The 17,839-nt window shown below is 58.7% G+C and overlaps 1 protein-coding gene across 1 annotated transcript in view; it reads left to right on the forward strand.

Moving 5' to 3' along the window:
* Window positions 1–17,587, forward strand: part of LOC121269413 (V-type proton ATPase 116 kDa subunit a2-like) — an 84,392-nt gene extending 66,805 nt beyond the window's left edge. The window contains exons 15-18 of the mRNA XM_041174027.1: window positions 12,707–12,799; window positions 13,274–13,391; window positions 16,047–16,218; window positions 17,281–17,587. Coding sequence (XP_041029961.1) covers window positions 12,707–12,799; window positions 13,274–13,391; window positions 16,047–16,218; window positions 17,281–17,374 — 477 coding nt within the window. The 3' untranslated portion in view covers window positions 17,375–17,587. The remainder of the gene's footprint in view (window positions 1–12,706; window positions 12,800–13,273; window positions 13,392–16,046; window positions 16,219–17,280) is intronic.
* Window positions 17,588–17,839: the final 252 nt, after the last annotated feature.

Below are 17,839 nucleotides of genomic sequence, written 5' to 3' on the forward strand. Positions count from 1 at the left end.
GCACCCCCTCAGTACTGACCCTCCGACAGTGCGGCACTCCCTCAGTACTGACCCTCCGACAGTGCGGCACTCCCGCAGTTCTGACCCTCCGACAGTGCGGCACTCCCTAAGTACTGACCCTCCGACAGTGCGGCACTCCCTCAGTACTGACCCTCCGACAGTGCGGCACTCCCTCTATACTGTCCCTCCGACAGTGCGGCACTCCCTCAGTACTGACCCTCCGACAGTGCAACACTCCCTCAGTACTGACCCTCCGACAGTGCGGCGCTCCCTCAGTACTGACCCTCCGACAGTGCGGCGCTCCCTCAGTACTGACCCTCCGACAGTGCAACACTCCCTCAGTCCTGAACCTCCGACAGTGCGGCTCTCCCTCAGTACTGACCCTCCGACATGGCGGCACTCCCTCAGTATTGACCCTCCGACAGTGCGGCACTCCCTCAGTACTGACCCTCCGACAGTGCGGCGCTCCCTCACCTCTTACCTTCGACAGTGCGGCACTCCTTCAGTACTGACCCTCCGACAGTGCGGCGCTCCCTCAGTACTGACACTCCGACAGTGCGGCACTCCCTCAGTACTGACCCTCCGACAATGCAGCACTCCCTCAGTACTGATCCTCCGACATTGCAGCGCTCCCTCACTACTGACACTCCGACAGTGCGGCACTCCCTCAGTACTAACCCTCCGACAGTGCGGCACTCCCTCAGTACTGACCCTCCGACAGTGCGGCGCTCCCTCTGTACTGACCCTGCGACAGTGCGGCACTCCCTCAGTACTGACCCTCCGACAGTGCGGCATTCCCTCAGTACTGACCCTCCGACAGTGCAGCACTCCCTCAGTACTGTCCCTCCGACAGTGCGGCTCTCCCTGTACTGACCCTCCGACAATGCAGTGCTCATTCAGTACTGACCCTCCGACAGTGCGGTGCTCAGTACTGACCCTCCGACAGTGCGGCGCTCCCTCAGTACTGACCCTCCGACAGTGCGACGCTCCCTCAGTACTGACCCTCCGACAGTGCGGCGCTCCCTCAGTACTGACCCTCCGACAGTGCGGCATTCCCTCAGTACTGACCCTCCGACAGTGCAGCACTCCCTCAGTACTGTCCCTCCGACAGTGTGGCTCTCCCTCTACTGACCCTCCGACAATGCAGTGCTCATTCAGTACTGACCCTCCGACAGTGCGGCGCTCAGTACTGACCCTCCGACAGTGCAGCGCTCCCTCAGTACTGACCCTCCGACAGTGCGGCGCTCCCTCAGTACTGACCCTCCAACAGTGCGGCGCTCCCTCTGTACTGACCCTCCAACAGTGCAGCGCTCCCTCTGTACTGACCTTCCAACAGTGTGGCGCTCCCTCTGTACTCACGCTCCGACAGTGCGGCGCTCGCTCAGTACTGACCCTCTGACAGTGCGGCACTCCCTCAGTACTGATCCTCCGACGTTGCAGCGTTCCCTCAGTACTGACCCTCCGACAGTGCGGCACCCCCTCAGTACTGACCCTCCGACAGTGCGGCACTCCCGCAGTTCTGACCCTCCGACAGTGCGGCACTCCCTAAGTACTGACCCTCCGACAGTGCGGCACTCCCTCAGTACTGACCCTCCGACAGTGCGGCACTCCCTCTATACTGTCCCTCCGACAGTGCGGCACTCCCTCAGTACTGACCCTCCGACAGTGCGGCACTCCCTCAGTACTGACCCTCCGACAGTGTGGCGCTCCCTCACCTCTTACCCTCCGACAGTGCGGCACACTTCAGTACTGACCCTCCGACAGTGTGGCGTTCCCTCAGTCCTGACCCTCCGACAGTGCGGCGCTCCCTCAGTACTGACCCTCCGACAGTGCGGCTCTCCCTCAGTACTGACCCTCCGACAGTGCTGCACTCCCTCAGTACTGACCCTCCGACACTGCGGCGCTCCCTCAGTACTGACCCTCCGACAGTGCAGCACTCCCTCAGTACTGATCCTCCGACAGTGCGGCGCTCCCTCAATACTGACCCTCCGACAGTGCGGCTCTCCCTCAGTACTGACCCTCCAACAGTGCTTCACTCCCTCAGTACTGACCCTCCGACAGTGCGGCGCTCCCTCAGTACTGACCCTGCGACAGTGCGGCACTCCCTCAGTATTGACCCTTTGACAGTGCGGCACTCCCTCAGTACTGACCCTTCGACAGTGCAGCACTCTCTCAGTACTGACCCTCCGACAGTGCGGCACTCCCTCAGTACTGACCCTCCGACAGTGCGGCACTCCCTCAGTACTGACCCTCCGACAGTGCGGCGCTCCCTCACCTCTTACCCTCCGACAGTGCGGCACTCCTTCAGCACTGACCCTCCAACAGTGCTTCACTCCCTCAGTACTGACCCTCCGACAGTGCGGCGCTCCCTCAGTACTGACCCTGCGACAGTGCGGCACTCCCTCAGTATTGACCCTTTGACAGTGCGGCACTCCCTCAGTACTGACCCTCCGACAGTGCAGCACTCTCTCAGTACTGACCCTCCGACAGTGCGGCACTCCCTCAGTACTGACCCTCCGACAGTGCGGCACTCCCTCAGTACTGACCCTCCGACAGTGCGGCGCTCCCTCACCTCTTACCCTCCGACAGTGCGGCGCTCCCTCTGTACTGACCCTGCGACAGTGCGGCACTCCCTCAGTACTGACCCTCCGACAGTGCGGCATTCCCTCAGTACTGACCCTCCGACAGTGCAGCACTCCCTCAGTACTGTCCCTCCGACAGTGTGGCTCTCCCTCTACTGACCCTCCGACAATGCAGTGCTCATTCAGTACTGACCCTCCGACAGTGCGGCGCTCAGTACTGACCCTCCGACAGTGCAGCCCTCCCTCAGTACTGACCCTCCGACAGTGCGGCGCTCCCTCAGTACTGACCCTCCAACAGTGCGGCGCTCCCTCTGTACTGACCCTCCAACAGTGCAGCGCTCCCTCTGTACTGACCTTCCAACAGTGTGGCGCTCCATCTGTACTCACGCTCCGACAGTGCGGCGCTCGCTCAGTACTGACCCTCTGACAGTGCGGCACTCCCTCAGTACTGATCCTCCGACATTGCAGCGTTCCCTCAGTACTGACCCTCCGACAGTGCGGCACCCCCTCAGTACTGACCCTCCGACAGTGCGGCACTCCCTCAGTACTGACCCTCCGACAGTGCGGCACTCCCGCAGTTCTGACCCTCCGACAGTGCGGCACTCCCTAAGTACTGACCCTCCGACAGTGCGGCACTCCCTCAGTACTGACCCCTCCGACAGTGCGGCACTCCCTCTATACTGTCCCTCCGACAGTGCGGCACTCCCTCAGTACTGACCCTCCGACAGTGCAACACTCCCTCAGTACTGACCCTCCGACAGTGCGACGCTCCCTCAGTACTGACCCTCCGACAGTGCAACACTCCCTCAGTCCTGAACCTCCGACAGTGCGGCTCTCCCTCAGTACTGACCCTCCGACAGTGCGGCACTCCCTCAGTATTGACCCTCCGACAGTGCGGCACTCCCTCAGTACTGACCCTCCGACAGTGCGGCGCTCCCTCACCTCTTACCTTCGACAGTGCGGCACTCCTTCAGTACTGACCCTCCGACAGTGCGGCGCTCCCTCAGTACTGACACTCCGACAGTGCGGCACTCCCTCAGTACTGACCCTCCGACAATGCAGCACTCCCTCAGTACTGATCCTCCGACATTGCAGCGCTCCCTCACTACTGACACTCCGACAGTGCGGCACTCCCTCAGTACTAACCCTCCGACAGTGCGGCACTCCCTCAGTACTGACCCTCCGACAGTGCGGCGCTCCCTCTGTACTGACCCTGCGACAGTGCGGCACTCCCTCAGTACTGACCCTCCGACAGTGCGGCATTCCCTCAGTACTGACCCTCCGACAGTGCAGCACTCCCTCAGTACTGTCCCTCCGACAGTGTGGCTCTCCCTCTACTGACCCTCCGACAATGCAGTGCTCATTCAGTACTGACCCTCCGACAGTGCGGCGCTCAGTACTGACCCTCCGACAGTGCAGCCCTCCCTCAGTACTGACCCTCCGACAGTGCGGCGCTCCCTCAGTACTGACCCTCCAACAGTGCGGCGCTCCCTCTGTACTGACCCTCCAACAGTGCAGCGCTCCCTCTGTACTGACCTTCCAACAGTGTGGCGCTCCATCTGTACTCACGCTCCGACAGTGCGGCGCTCGCTCAGTACTGACCCTCTGACAGTGCGGCACTCCCTCAGTACTGATCCTCCGACATTGCAGCGTTCCCTCAGTACTGACCCTCCGACAGTGCGGCACCCCCCTCAGTACTGACCCTCCGACAGTGCGGCACTCCCTCAGTACTGACCCTCCGACAGTGCGGCACTCCCGCAGTTCTGACCCTCCGACAGTGCGGCACTCCCTAAGTACTGACCCTCCGACAGTGCGGCACTCCCTCAGTACTGACCCTCCGACAGTGCGGCACTCCCTCTATACTGTCCCTCCGACAGTGCGGCACTCCCTCAGTACTGACCCTCCGACAGTGCAACACTCCCTCAGTACTGACCCTCCGACAGTGCGACGCTCCCTCAGTACTGACCCTCCGACAGTGCAACACTCCCTCAGTCCTGAACCTCCGACAGTGCGGCTCTCCCTCAGTACTGACCCTCCGACAGTGCGGCACTCCCTCAGTATTGACCCTCCGACAGTGCGGCACTCCCTCAGTACTGACCCTCCGACAGTGCGGCGCTCCCTCACCTCTTACCTTCGACAGTGCGGCACTCCTTCAGTACTGACCCTCCGACAGTGCGGCGCTCCCTCAGTACTGACACTCCGACAGTGCGGCACTCCCTCAGTACTGACCCTCCGACAATGCAGCACTCCCTCAGTACTGATCCTCCGACATTGCAGCGCTCCCTCACTACTGACACTCCGACAGTGCGGCACTCCCTCAGTACTAACCCTCCGACAGTGCGGCACTCCCTCAGTACTGACCCTCCGACAGTGCGGCGCTCCCTCTGTACTGACCCTGCGACAGTGCGGCACTCCCTCAGTACTGACCCTCCGACAGTGCGGCATTCCCTCAGTACTGACCCTCCGACAGTGCAGCACTCCCTCAGTACTGTCCCTCCGACAGTGCGGCTCTCCCTGTACTGACCCTCCGACAATGCAGTGCTCATTCAGTACTGACCCTCCGACAGTGCGGTGCTCAGTACTGACCCTCCGACAGTGCGGCGCTCCCTCAGTACTGACCCTCCGACAGTGCGACGCTCCCTCAGTACTGACCCTCCGACAGTGCGGCGCTCCCTCAGTACTGACCCTCCGACAGTGCGGCATTCCCTCAGTACTGACCCTCCGACAGTGCAGCACTCCCTCAGTACTGTCCCTCCGACAGTGTGGCTCTCCCTCTACTGACCCTCCGACAATGCAGTGCTCATTCAGTACTGACCCTCCGACAGTGCGGCGCTCAGTACTGACCCTCCGACAGTGCAGCGCTCCCTCAGTACTGACCCTCCGACAGTGCGGCGCTCCCTCAGTACTGACCCTCCAACAGTGCGGCGCTCCCTCTGTACTGACCCTCCAACAGTGCAGCGCTCCCTCTGTACTGACCTTCCAACAGTGTGGCGCTCCCTCTGTACTCACGCTCCGACAGTGCGGCGCTCGCTCAGTACTGACCCTCTGACAGTGCGGCACTCCCTCAGTACTGATCCTCCGACGTTGCAGCGTTCCCTCAGTACTGACCCTCCGACAGTGCGGCACCCCCTCAGTACTGACCCTCCGACAGTGCGGCACTCCCGCAGTTCTGACCCTCCGACAGTGCGGCACTCCCTAAGTACTGACCCTCCGACAGTGCGGCACTCCCTCAGTACTGACCCTCCGACAGTGCGGCACTCCCTCTATACTGTCCCTCCGACAGTGCGGCACTCCCTCAGTACTGACCCTCCGACAGTGCGGCACTCCCTCAGTACTGACCCTCCGACAGTGTGGCGCTCCCTCACCTCTTACCCTCCGACAGTGCGGCACACTTCAGTACTGACCCTCCGACAGTGTGGCGTTCCTTCAGTCCTGACCCTCCGACAGTGCGGCGCTCCCTCAGTACTGACCCTCCGACAGTGCGGCTCTCCCTCAGTACTGACCCTCCGACAGTGCTGCACTCCCTCAGTACTGACCCTCCGACACTGCGGCGCTCCCTCAGTACTGACCCTCCGACAGTGCAGCACTCCCCTCAGTACTGATCCTCCGACAGTGCGGCGCTCCCTCAATACTGACCCTCCGACAGTGCGGCTCTCCCTCAGTACTGACCCTCCAACAGTGCTTCACTCCCTCAGTACTGACCCTCCGACAGTGCGGCGCTCCCTCAGTACTGACCCTGCGACAGTGCGGCACTCCCTCAGTATTGACCCTTTGACAGTGCGGCACTCCCTCAGTACTGACCCTTCGACAGTGCAGCACTCTCTCAGTACTGACCCTCCGACAGTGCGGCACTCCCTCAGTACTGACCCTCCGACAGTGCGGCACTCCCTCAGTACTGACCCTCCGACAGTGCGGCGCTCCCTCACCTCTTACCCTCCGACAGTGCGGCACTCCTTCAGTACTGACCCTCCAACAGTGCTTCACTCCCTCAGTACTGACCCTCCGACAGTGCGGCGCTCCCTCAGTACTGACCCTGCGACAGTGCGGCACTCCCTCAGTATTGACCCTTTGACAGTGCGGCACTCCCTCAGTACTGACCCTCCGACAGTGCAGCACTCTCTCAGTACTGACCCTCCGACAGTGCGGCACTCCCTCAGTACTGACCCTCCGACAGTGCGGCACTCCCTCAGTACTGACCCTCCGACAGTGCGGCGCTCCCTCACCTCTTACCCTCCGACAGTGCGGCGCTCCCTCTGTACTGACCCTGCGACAGTGCGGCACTCCCTCAGTACTGACCCTCCTACAGTGCGGCATTCCCTCAGTACTGACCCTCCGACAGTGCAGCACTCCCTCAGTACTGTCCCTCCGACAGTGCGGCTCTCCCTGTACTGACCCTCCGACAATGCAGTGCTCATTCAGTACTGACCCTCCGACAGTGCGGCGCTCAGTACTGACCCTCCGACAGTGCGGCGCTCCCTCAGTACTGACCCTCCGACAGTGCGACGCTCCCTCAGTACTGACCCTCCGACAGTGCGGCGCTCCCTCAGTACTGACCCTCCGACAGTGCGGCATTCCCTCAGTACTGACCCTCCGACAGTGCAGCACTCCCTCAGTACTGTCCCTCCGACAGTGTGGCTCTCCCTCTACTGACCCTCCGACAATGCAGTGCTCATTCAGTACTGACCCTCCGACAGTGCGGCGCTCAGTACTGACCCTCCGACAGTGCAGCGCTCCCTCAGTACTGACCCTCCGACAGTGCGGCGCTCCCTCAGTACTGACCCTCCAACAGTGCGGCGCTCCCTCTGTACTGACCCTCCAACAGTGCAGCGCTCCCTCTGTACTGACCTTCCAACAGTGTGGCGCTCCCTCTGTACTCACGCTCCGACAGTGCGGCGCTCGCTCAGTACTGACCCTCTGACAGTGCGGCACTCCCTCAGTACTGATCCTCCGACGTTGCAGCGTTCCCTCAGTACTGACCCTCCGACAGTGCGGCACCCCCTCAGTACTGACCCTCCGACAGTGCGGCACTCCCGCAGTTCTGACCCTCCGACAGTGCGGCACTCCCTAAGTACTGACCCTCCGACAGTGCGGCACTCCCTCAGTACTGACCCTCCGACAGTGCGGCACTCCCTCTATACTGTCCCTCCGACAGTGCGGCACTCCCTCAGTACTGACCCTCCGACAGTGCGGCACTCCCTCAGTACTGACCCTCCGACAGTGTGGCGCTCCCTCACCTCTTACCCTCCGACAGTGCGGCACACTTCAGTACTGACCCTCCGACAGTGTGGCGTTCCCTCAGTCCTGACCCTCCGACAGTGCGGCGCTCCCTCAGTACTGACCCTCCGACAGTGCGGCTCTCCCTCAGTACTGACCCTCCGACAGTGCTGCACTCCCTCAGTACTGACCCTCCGACACTGCGGCGCTCCCTCAGTACTGACCCTCCGACAGTGCAGCACTCCCTCAGTACTGATCCTCCGACAGTGCGGCGCTCCCTCAATACTGACCCTCCGACAGTGCGGCTCTCCCTCAGTACTGACCCTCCAACAGTGCTTCACTCCCTCAGTACTGACCCTCCGACAGTGCGGCGCTCCCTCAGTACTGACCCTGCGACAGTGCGGCACTCCCTCAGTATTGACCCTTTGACAGTGCGGCACTCCCTCAGTACTGACCCTCCGACAGTGCAGCACTCTCTCAGTACTGACCCTCCGACAATGCGGCACTCCCTCAGTACTGACCCTCCGACAGTGCGGCACTCCCTCAGTACTGGCCCTCCGACAGTGCGGCGCTCCCTCACCTCTTACCCTCCGACAGTGCGGCACTCCTTCAGTACTGACCCTCCAACAGTGCTTCACTCCCTCAGTACTGACCCTCCGACAGTGCGGCGCTCCCTCAGTACTGACCCTGCGACAGTGCGGCACTCCCTCAGTATTGACCCTTTGACAGTGCGACACTCCCTCAGTACTGACCCTCCGACAGTGCAGCACTCTCTCAGTACTGACCCTCCGACAGTGCGGCACTCCCTCAGTACTGACCCTCCGACAGTGCGGCACTCCCTCAGTACTGACCCTCCGACAGTGCGGCGCTCCCTCACCTCTTACCCTCCGACAGTGCGGCGCTCCCTCTGTACTGACCCTGCGACAGTGCGGCACTCCCTCAGTACTGACCCTCCGACAGTGCGGCATTCCCTCAGTACTGACCCTCCGACAGTGCAGCACTCCCTCAGTACTGTCCCTCCGACAGTGCGGCTCTCCCTGTACTGACCCTCCGACAATGCAGTGCTCATTCAGTACTGACCCTCCGACAGTGCGGCGCTCAGTACTGACCCTCCGACAGTGCGGCGCTCCCTCAGTACTGACCCTCCGACAGTGCGACGCTCCCTCAGTACTGACCCTCCGACAGTGCGGCGCTCCCTCAGTACTGACCCTCCGACAGTGCGGCATTCCCTCAGTACTGACCCTCCGACAGTGCAGCACTCCCTCAGTACTGTCCCTCCGACAGTGTGGCTCTCCCTCTACTGACCCTCCGACAATGCAGTGCTCATTCAGTACTGACCCTCCGACAGTGCGGCGCTCAGTACTGACCCTCCGACAGTGCAGCGCTCCCTCAGTACTGACCCTCCGACAGTGCGGCGCTCCCTCAGTACTGACCCTCCAACAGTGCGGCGCTCCCTCTGTACTGACCCTCCAACAGTGCAGCGCTCCCTCTGTACTGACCTTCCAACAGTGTGGCGCTCCCTCTGTACTCACGCTCCGACAGTGCGGCGCTCGCTCAGTACTGACCCTCTGACAGTGCGGCACTCCCTCAGTACTGATCCTCCGACATTGCAGCGTTCCCTCAGTACTGACCCTCCGACAGTGCGGCACCCCCTCAGTACTGACCCTCCGACAGTGCGGCACTCCCGCAGTTCTGACCCTCCGACAGTGCGGCACTCCCTAAGTACTGACCCTCCGACAGTGCGGCACTCCCTCAGTACTGACCCTCCGACAGTGCGGCACTCCCTCTATACTGTCCCTCCGACAGTGCGGCACTCCCTCAGTACTGACCCTCCGACAGTGCGGCACTCCCTCAGTACTGACCCTCCGACAGTGTGGCGCTCCCTCACCTCTTACCCTCCGACAGTGCGGCACACTTCAGTACTGACCCTCCGACAGTGTGGCGTTCCCTCAGTCCTGACCCTCCGACAGTGCGGCGCTCCCTCAGTACTGACCCTCCGACAGTGCGGCTCTCCCTCAGTACTGACCCTCCGACAGTGCTGCACTCCCTCAGTACTGACCCTCCGACACTGCGGCGCTCCCTCAGTACTGACCCTCCGACAGTGCAGCACTCCCTCAGTACTGATCCTCCGACAGTGCGGCGCTCCCTCAATACTGACCCTCCGACAGTGCGGCTCTCCCTCAGTACTGACCCTCCAACAGTGCTTCACTCCCTCAGTACTGACCCTCCGACAGTGCGGCGCTCCCTCAGTACTGACCCTGCGACAGTGCGGCACTCCCTCAGTATTGACCCTTTGACAGTGCGGCACTCCCTCAGTACTGACCCTCCGACAGTGCAGCACTCTCTCAGTACTGACCCTCCGACAATGCGGCACTCCCTCAGTACTGACCCTCCGACAGTGCGGCACTCCCTCAGTACTGGCCCTCCGACAGTGCGGCGCTCCCTCACCTCTTACCCTCCGACAGTGCGGCACTCCTTCAGTACTGACCCTCCAACAGTGCTTCACTCCCTCAGTACTGACCCTCCGACAGTGCGGCGCTCCCTCAGTACTGACCCTGCGACAGTGCGGCACTCCCTCAGTATTGACCCTTTGACAGTGCGACACTCCCTCAGTACTGACCCTCCGACAGTGCAGCACTCTCTCAGTACTGACCCTCCGACAGTGCGGCACTCCCTCAGTACTGACCCTCCGACAGTGCGGCACTCCCTCAGTACTGACCCTCCGACAGTGCGGCGCTCCCTCACCTCTTACCCTCCGACAGTGCGGCGCTCCCTCTGTACTGACCCTGCGACAGTGCGGCACTCCCTCAGTACTGACCCTCCGACAGTGCGGCATTCCCTCAGTACTGACCCTCCGACAGTGCAGCACTCCCTCAGTACTGTCCCTCCGACAGTGCGGCTCTCCCTGTACTGACCCTCCGACAATGCAGTGCTCATTCAGTACTGACCCTCCGACAGTGCGGCGCTCAGTACTGACCCTCCGACAGTGCGGCGCTCCCTCAGTACTGACCCTCCGACAGTGCGACGCTCCCTCAGTACTGACCCTCCGACAGTGCGGCGCTCCCTCAGTACTGACCCTCCGACAGTGCGGCATTCCCTCAGTACTGACCCTCCGACAGTGCAGCACTCCCTCAGTACTGTCCCTCCGACAGTGTGGCTCTCCCTCTACTGACCCTCCGACAATGCAGTGCTCATTCAGTACTGACCCTCCGACAGTGCGGCGCTCAGTACTGACCCTCCGACAGTGCAGCGCTCCCTCAGTACTGACCCTCCGACAGTGCGGCGCTCCCTCAGTACTGACCCTCCAACAGTGCGGCGCTCCCTCTGTACTGACCCTCCAACAGTGCAGCGCTCCCTCTGTACTGACCTTCCAACAGTGTGGCGCTCCCTCTGTACTCACGCTCCGACAGTGCGGCGCTCGCTCAGTACTGACCCTCTGACAGTGCGGCACTCCCTCAGTACTGATCCTCCGACATTGCAGCGTTCCCTCAGTACTGACCCTCCGACAGTGCGGCACCCCCTCAGTACTGACCCTCCGACAGTGCGGCACTCCCGCAGTTCTGACCCTCCGACAGTGCGGCACTCCCTAAGTACTGACCCTCCGACAGTGCGGCACTCCCTCAGTACTGACCCTCCGACAGTGCGGCACTCCCTCTATACTGTCCCTCCGACAGTGCGGCACTCCCTCAGTACTGACCCTCCGACAGTGCGGCACTCCCTCAGTACTGACCCTCCGACAGTGTGGCGCTCCCTCACCTCTTACCCTCCGACAGTGCGGCACACTTCAGTACTGACCCTCCGACAGTGTGGCGTTCCCTCAGTCCTGACCCTCCGACAGTGCGGCGCTCCCTCAGTACTGACCCTCCGACAGTGCGGCTCTCCCTCAGTACTGACCCTCCGACAGTGCTGTACTCCCTCAGTACTGACCCTCCGACACTGCGGCGCTCCCTCAGTACTGACCCTCCGACAGTGCAGCACTCCCTCAGTACTGATCCTCCGACAGTGCGGCGCTCCCTCAATACTGACCCTCCGACAGTGCGGCTCTCCCTCAGTACTGACCCTCCAACAGTGCTTCACTCCCTCAGTACTGACCCTCCGACAGTGCGGCGCTCCCTCAGTACTGACCCTGCGACAGTGCGGCACTCCCTCAGTATTGACCCTTTGACAGTGCGGCACTCCCTCAGTACTGACCCTCCGACAGTGCAGCACTCTCTCAGTACTGACCCTCCGACAGTGCGGCACTCCCTCAGTACTGACCCTCCGACAGTGCGGCGCTCCCTCACCTCTTACCCTCCGACAGTGCGGCACTCCTTCAGTACTGACCCTCCAACAGTGCTTCACTCCCTCAGTACTGACCCTCCGACAGTGCGGCGCTCCCTCAGTACTGACCCTGCGACAGTGCGGCACTCCCTCAGTATTGACCCTTTGACAGTGCGACACTCCCTCAGTACTGACCCTCCGACAGTGCAGCACTCTCTCAGTACTGACCCTCCGACAGTGCGGCACTCCCTCAGTACTGACCCTCCGACAGTGCGGCACTCCCTCAGTACTGACCCTCCGACAGTGCGGCGCTCCCTCACCTCTTACCCTCCGACAGTGCGGCACTCCTTCAGTACTGACCCTCCGACAGTGCGGCGCTCCCTCACTACTGACCCTCCGACAGTGCGGCACTCCCTCAGTACTGACCCTCCAACAGTGCGACACTCCCTCAGTACTGACCCTCCGACAGTGCGGCACTCCCTCAGTACTGACCCTTCGACAGTGCGGCACTCCCTCAGTACTGACCCTCCGACAGTGCAGCACTCCCTCAGACTGGCCCTCTGACTGAGGTGCTGAATCACATTCTGGCTGTGTTGATGGGACGGCTGTGTGCAGACACTGAACTCAGTCATTCACATTGTCATTTACAGGGTGGCTACCGAAGTTTGGAGGATGAAGCTGAAAACTCAATTAACCAGGCAGATCACAGCACGAAGAGGGATGATTCAAACATGCCACAGGACGTGAGTGTAGAGTGAGCTTTACTCTGTATCTAACCCCGTGCTGTACCTGCCCTGGGAGTGTTTGATGCGGACCGTGTAGAGGGAGATTTACTCTGTATCTAACCCCGTGCTGTACCTGTCCTGGGAGTGTTTGATGGGGACAGCGTAGAGGGAGCTTTACTCTGTATCTAACCTGATGCTGTACCTGTCCTGGGAGTGTTTGATGGGGACAGTGTAGAGGGAGCATTACTCTGTATCTAACCCCGTGCTGTACGTGTCCTGGGAGTGTTTGATGGGGACAGTGTAGAGGGAGCTTTACTCTGTATCTAACCCCGTGCTGTACGTGTCCTGGGAGTGTTTGATGGGGACAGTGTAGAGGGAGCTTTACTCTGTATCTAACCCCGTGCTGTACCTGTCCTGGGAGTGATTGATGGGGACAGCGTAGAGGGAGATTTAATCTGTGTCTTCGCTGAGTGACCCAATCTCTTCTCCCAGTTTGACACAGCTGATGTCTTCATGAAGCAGGCCATTCACACGATTGAATATTGTCTCAGCTGCATCTCCAACACTGCATCTTACCTTCGGCTCTGGGCTCTGAGTCTGGCTCACGCACGTGAGTATAACTTCCGGAACCTCTTGGTGTCGGAGTTGGGGTGAGCAACCCAGAGGGTCGCGCGGGGGGGGTTCTGGTTGGTGAGTGGAGATTTTGGGGGCAGATTCCCCTCACTGACGTGGCACTGGGGGCAAGGTGTGACCTTTCACCCCATATGGCAGCTGAGGTCAAATCCAAGTGGTCGATGACCCCCATTGCCATGGTGCCCGAGGACCGGAGAATTGCAAATATTAAACCTTTGTTCAAAAAAAGGGTTTAACGGTAAGGCCCAGACGGGAGCTACAAGCCAGTCAGCTTCACCTTGGTGCGGAGGAAGATTCTAGAAACGATAATCCGGGACAAAATTAATAAGCACATGGTTAACTCAGGAAAGTTAGCTCTGGTTTCTAAAGGGTAAATCGTGTTTAACTAACTTGCTGCAGTCTTTTGAAGAGGTAACAGAGAGGGGCGATGAGGGTAATGTTGTAGATGTGGTGTACATGGAATTCCAGAAGGCATTTGACACTGTACCACACAACAGACTTGTGAGAAAAGTTATTGTTCATGGAATCAAAGAGACAGTAGGAAGGTGGATACAAAATTGCTTGATAAATGGGAAACAGAGAGTAATGGTTAATGGGTGCTTCTCGGGCTGGAGGAAGGTTTGTAGTGGAGTTCCCCAGGGCTCGGTGTTGAGACCCTTGCTTTTTCTGACACATGTTAATGATCTGGATCTTGGTGTGCGGGGGACAATTTCAAAGTTTGCGGGTGATACGAAGCTTGGGAGTTTTGTGAACTGTGAGGAGGGCTGTGTGGAGCTTCAAGAGGACAAGGACAAGTTGGTGGAGTGGGCAGATAGGTGGCAGATGAAGTTCAATGCAGAGAAGTGTTCATTTTGGTAGGAAGAACATGGAGAGACAATATAAAATAAAGGGTGCAATTCTAAAGGGGGTGCAGGAGCAGAGGGACCTGGGGGTATATGTACATAAATCATTGAAGGTGGCAGGACAAGTTGAGTGAGCGGGTAATAAAGCAGACAGTATCCTGGACTTTAATAAGAGTATAAGAGCAGGGAGGTTATGTTAAACGTGTATAAAACACCGGTTCAGCCTCAACTGGAGCATTGTGTCCAGTTCTGGGCTCCGCACTTTAGGAGGGATGTGAAGGCTTTAGGGAAAGTGTGGAAAAGATTGGCGAGAGTGGTTCCAGAGATGAGGGACTTCAGTGACGTGGAGAGATTGGAGAAGCCAGGACTGTTCTCCTCGGAGAAGAGGTTGAGAGGAGATTTGATCGAGGTGTTCAAAATCATGAGGGGACTGGACAGAGTTGATAGGGAGAAACTGTTCCCATTAGTGGAAGGATCGAGAACCAGAGGGACACAGATTTAAGGTGATTGGTGAAAGAAGCAACAGCGACATGAGGAGAAGCTTTTTCACACAGCGAGTGGTTAGGAGCTGGAACGTACTGTCTGAGAGTGTGGTGGTGACAGGGTCAATCGAGTGATTAGGATCTGGAACGCACAGTCTGAGAGTGTGGGTGGAGACAGGGTCAATCGAGTGGTTAGGATCTGGAATGCACTGTCTGAGAGTGTGGGGGAGACAGGGTCAATCGAGTGGTTAGGGTCTGGAATGCACTGTCTGAGAGTGTGGGGGAGACAGGGTCAATCGAGTGGTTAGGATCTGGAACGCACTGTCTGAGAGTGTGGGGGAGACAGGGTCAATCGAGTGGTTAGGATCTGGAACCCACTGTCTGAGAGTGTGGGTGGAGACAGGGTCAATCGAGGCTTTGGGATGGGAATTGGATCATTATCGGAAAAGGGAGAATGCAGGGTTATGGGGAGAAGGTGGGGGAAGAGTCTGACTAGCTGATTGCTCTCATAGGAACAGCATAGACACGAAACAGCGAAAGGTCTCTTCCTGTGCAAAAGCCATTCCATAATTTTATGATATGTGGTCTAACCGAGGGATACGGAGACCGGAACTGTGCACAGTGCTCCGAGTGTGGTCTAACCGAGTGATATGGAGACCGGAACTGTGCACAGTGCTCCGAGTGTGGTCTAACCCAGGGACATGGAGACCAGAACTGTGCACAGTGCTCCGAGTGTGGCCTAACCGAGGGATACGGAGACCGGAACTGTGCACAGTGCTCCGAGTGTGGTCTAACCCAAGGATATGGAGACCAGAACAGTGCACGGTTCTCCGAGTGTGGTCTAACCGAGGGATACGGAGACCGGAACTGTGCACGGTGCTCTGAGTGTGGTCTAACCGAGGAATAAGGAGACCGGAACTGTGCACAGTGCGAGTGTGGTCTAACCGGGGGATATGGAGACCAGAACTGTGCACAGTGCTCCGAGTGTGGTCTAACCGAGGGATAAGGAGACCGGAACTGTGCACAGTGCGAGTGTGATCTAACCGAGGGATATGGAGACCAGAACTGTGCACAGTGCTCCGAGTGTGGTCTAACCGAGGGATACGGAGACCGGAACTCTGCACAGTGCTCCGAGTGTGGTCGAGCAAGATTTAACTGAAGTCACGAGTGGACATTCACCCTGTGCTCTGTTTGTTGTTTTACTTTGTGGATGTTATCAATTTTCAGTGTCTAATTTTAGCTGTGTGGCTGCACTGACACGTCTTCCAGCTCTGTCGAGTGTGACCTCTTTTCTGGAATTTTCTCTAGAGCTCTCGGAGGTTCTGTGGGATATGGTGCTACGTAAGGGGTTCGCAAACACGGATTACTACTATTCCATTATCCTGTGTGCTGCCTTTGCATTCTTTGCTGTATTGACCATCGCCATTCTCCTCATCATGGAAGGTCTATCCGCATTCCTACACGCTCTCCGATTGCACTGGTACGTCATCGGATACCGGGAGGGGGGAACGGAGCAAGGAGGGAGTGTAGAGGGAGCTTTACTCTGTATCTAACCCCGTGCTGTACCTGTCCTGGGAGTGTTTGATGGGGACAGTGTAGAGGGAGCTTTACTCTGTATCTAACCCCGTGCTGTACCTGCCCTTGGAGTGTTTGATGGGGACAGTGTAGAGGAAGCTTTCCTCTGTATCTAAACCCGTGCTGTACGTGTCCTGGGAGTGATTGATGGAGACAGTGTAGAGGGAGCTTTACTCTGTATCTAACCCCGTGCTATACCTGTCCTGGGAGTGTTTGATGAGGACAGTGTAGAGGGAGCTTTACTCTGTAGCTAACCCCGTGCTATACCTGTCCTGGGAGTGTTTGATGGGGACAGTGTAGAGGGAGATTTACTCTGTATCTAACCCCGTGCTGTACCTGTCCTGGGAGTGTTTGATGGGGACAGTGTAGAGGGAGCATTACTCTGTATCTAACCCCGTGCTGTACCTGTCCTGGGAGTGTTTGATGGGGACAGTGTAGAGGGAGATTTACTCTGTATCTAACCCCGTGCTGTACCTGTCCTGGGAGTGTTTGATGGGGACAGTGTAGAGGGAGATTTACTCTGTATCTAACCCCGTGCTGTACCTGTCCTGGGAGTGTTTGATGGGGACAGTGTAGAGGGAGCTTTACTCTGTATCTAACCCCGTGCTGTACTTGTCCTGGGAGTGTTTGATGGGCACAGTGTAGAGGGAGTTTTACTCTGTATTTAACCCCGTGCTGTACCTGTCCTGGGAGTGTTTGATGGGGACAGTGTAGACGAAGCTTTACTCTGTATCTAACCCCGTGCTGTACCTGTCCTGGGAGTGATTGATGGGGACAGTGTAGAGGGAGATTTACTCTGTATCTAACCCCGTGCTGTACCTGCCCTGGGAGTGTTTGATGGGGACAGTGTAGATTGAGCTTTACTCTGTATCTAACCCCGTGCTGTACCTGTCCTGGGAGTGTTTGACGGGGACAGTGTAGAGGGAGCTTTACTCTGTATCTAACATGTTTGGTTTCTCTCCCTCAGGGTCGAATTTCAGAACAAATTCTACACTGGCTCGGGTTACAGGTTCCTCCCGTTTTCATTCTGCCTCCTGGATGATGCTGAGATCTCTCGCTGAGCACCGTGGTGGGGGCATAGTTCCAGCGGCCCTGGCACCCTCACCTTCAGCCCCAGTCCTCTTTGGCAGCTGTGGGCTGGTGATTGGGAGGAGTGGCCCTGCCTTCTCTCGAAGCCCCTGTCCCTGCAGCCTCCTCTAATGTTGACTCGCAGCTGCTTCTCCTGACATGTTTTTCTGAACAAGAATTTATATCCAAATAAATTTGATTCTAGAGCGCTCTGGTCTCTGCTTGGCACATCTCCACTTTCCTGATATCTCCACTACCCTCCACATCACCCTCCCCCCCCATCACCAACCCCACAACACCCACCACCCATCACCCTCACCCACATCACCAACCCAACACCCACCTCCCATCACCCTCCCCCCCCATCACCCTCACCCACATCACCAACCCCTCAACACCCACCTCCCATCACCCTCCCCCACATCACCAACCCCTCAACACCCACCTCCCATCACCTT

The sequence above is a fragment of the Carcharodon carcharias genome, chromosome 24 (assembly GCF_017639515.1).
Source record: "Carcharodon carcharias isolate sCarCar2 chromosome 24, sCarCar2.pri, whole genome shotgun sequence".
Taxonomy (NCBI): domain Eukaryota; kingdom Metazoa; phylum Chordata; class Chondrichthyes; order Lamniformes; family Lamnidae; genus Carcharodon; species Carcharodon carcharias.